This window comes from Colobus angolensis, unplaced genomic scaffold, assembly GCF_000951035.1.
Source record: "Colobus angolensis palliatus isolate OR3802 unplaced genomic scaffold, Cang.pa_1.0 Scaffold803, whole genome shotgun sequence".
Taxonomy (NCBI): domain Eukaryota; kingdom Metazoa; phylum Chordata; class Mammalia; order Primates; family Cercopithecidae; genus Colobus; species Colobus angolensis.
In genome coordinates, this window is record NW_012121855.1 from 100098 (window position 1) to 101187 (window position 1090).

Consider the following 1090-nt stretch of genomic DNA (forward strand, 5'->3'; position numbering starts at 1 on the left):
ATCTGAATAAAACCTTGTATTTTAAGGCCGGGCCCGGTGGCTCATGCCTGTAATCCCAGCACTATGGGAGGGCGAGGCGGGAGAATCACCTGAGGTCAGGAGTTCAAGACTGGTCTGACCAACGTGGAGAAACCCTGTCTCTACTAAAAATACAAAATTAGCCAGGCATGGTAGTGCATGCCTGTAATCCCAGCTACTCGGGAGCCTGAGGCAGGATAATCACTTGAACCAGGAAGGTGGAGGTTGCAGTGAGCTGAGATTGAGCCGTTGCACTCCAGCCTGAGCAACAAGAGCAAAGCTCTATCTAACAACAACAAAACAAACAAACAAACAAACAACAAAAAAACCTTATATTTTTCAAAAATATATTTTCTTTATGCATGCAAATCTCATTTTTGAAAACCTAAATAAAAATGATAACGGCTGCATTATTTAGATGAAATCCTGAAATAAAATATAAAAGTGAAATAACTGAGAATAGAAAGGCTATGAGCATTACAAATAGATTAATGTACATCTTTCCACAGTTAAATCTGCATTACAAAGTTTGCCTGGTGTGGATATTTGTACATCCTTCATTTTGGTGGCTGTATTCAGAACAGAATCTTTATTTTCAATTCTGACCTGAATGGTTTTAAAACAAGATGATTAGCACATGATGCATATTGTATAGGATATGCAGTTAATACAAATGTAAGAGCAATTACCTTCAAGGTGGGCAGATTCTCAGGATACTCTAACAAGCAAAAAAAAATATATAATCCATCATATGTAAATGTGGTAAGGCCAACCATACATTCATGGAATGTTAGCATCAAACTCAATACTCTTGCCTGTATTAGTGCAGGGTTTCATGTTTTTCTAGTTTGTTTCTTTGAGACAGTAACATGACAGAAATGCACTAAAGAAATTAGGAATACAGCCTTCAAAAAACATACCGTTACAAGTTAAAAAGTGAAATTATGCTCCACATCTATTACTAAAAAATAAGTATTAATGTGGATATGCTAACAAGGAGAAATGTGATCTAAAATCAGAGGAGTAACTCATAACCCTAGAAATATATGTAAAAGTTAGTGCTAACTGTGAC

At 36.3% G+C, this 1090-nt stretch overlaps 1 protein-coding gene across 1 annotated transcript in view; it reads right to left on the reverse strand.

Annotated features, from left to right (window-relative positions):
• LOC105502753 (ankyrin repeat domain-containing protein 36A-like) overlaps positions 1 to 1090 on the reverse strand; it is a gene marked incomplete at its 3' end in the record, with an annotated part of 32764 nt that overhangs the window by 25176 nt on the left and 6498 nt on the right. Inside the window, exons 4-5 of the mRNA XM_011929382.1 lie at positions 708 to 736; positions 526 to 624 (exon numbers count right to left, since the gene is read on the reverse strand). Coding sequence (XP_011784772.1) covers positions 526 to 624; positions 708 to 736 — 128 coding nt within the window. The remainder of the gene's footprint in view (positions 1 to 525; positions 625 to 707; positions 737 to 1090) is intronic.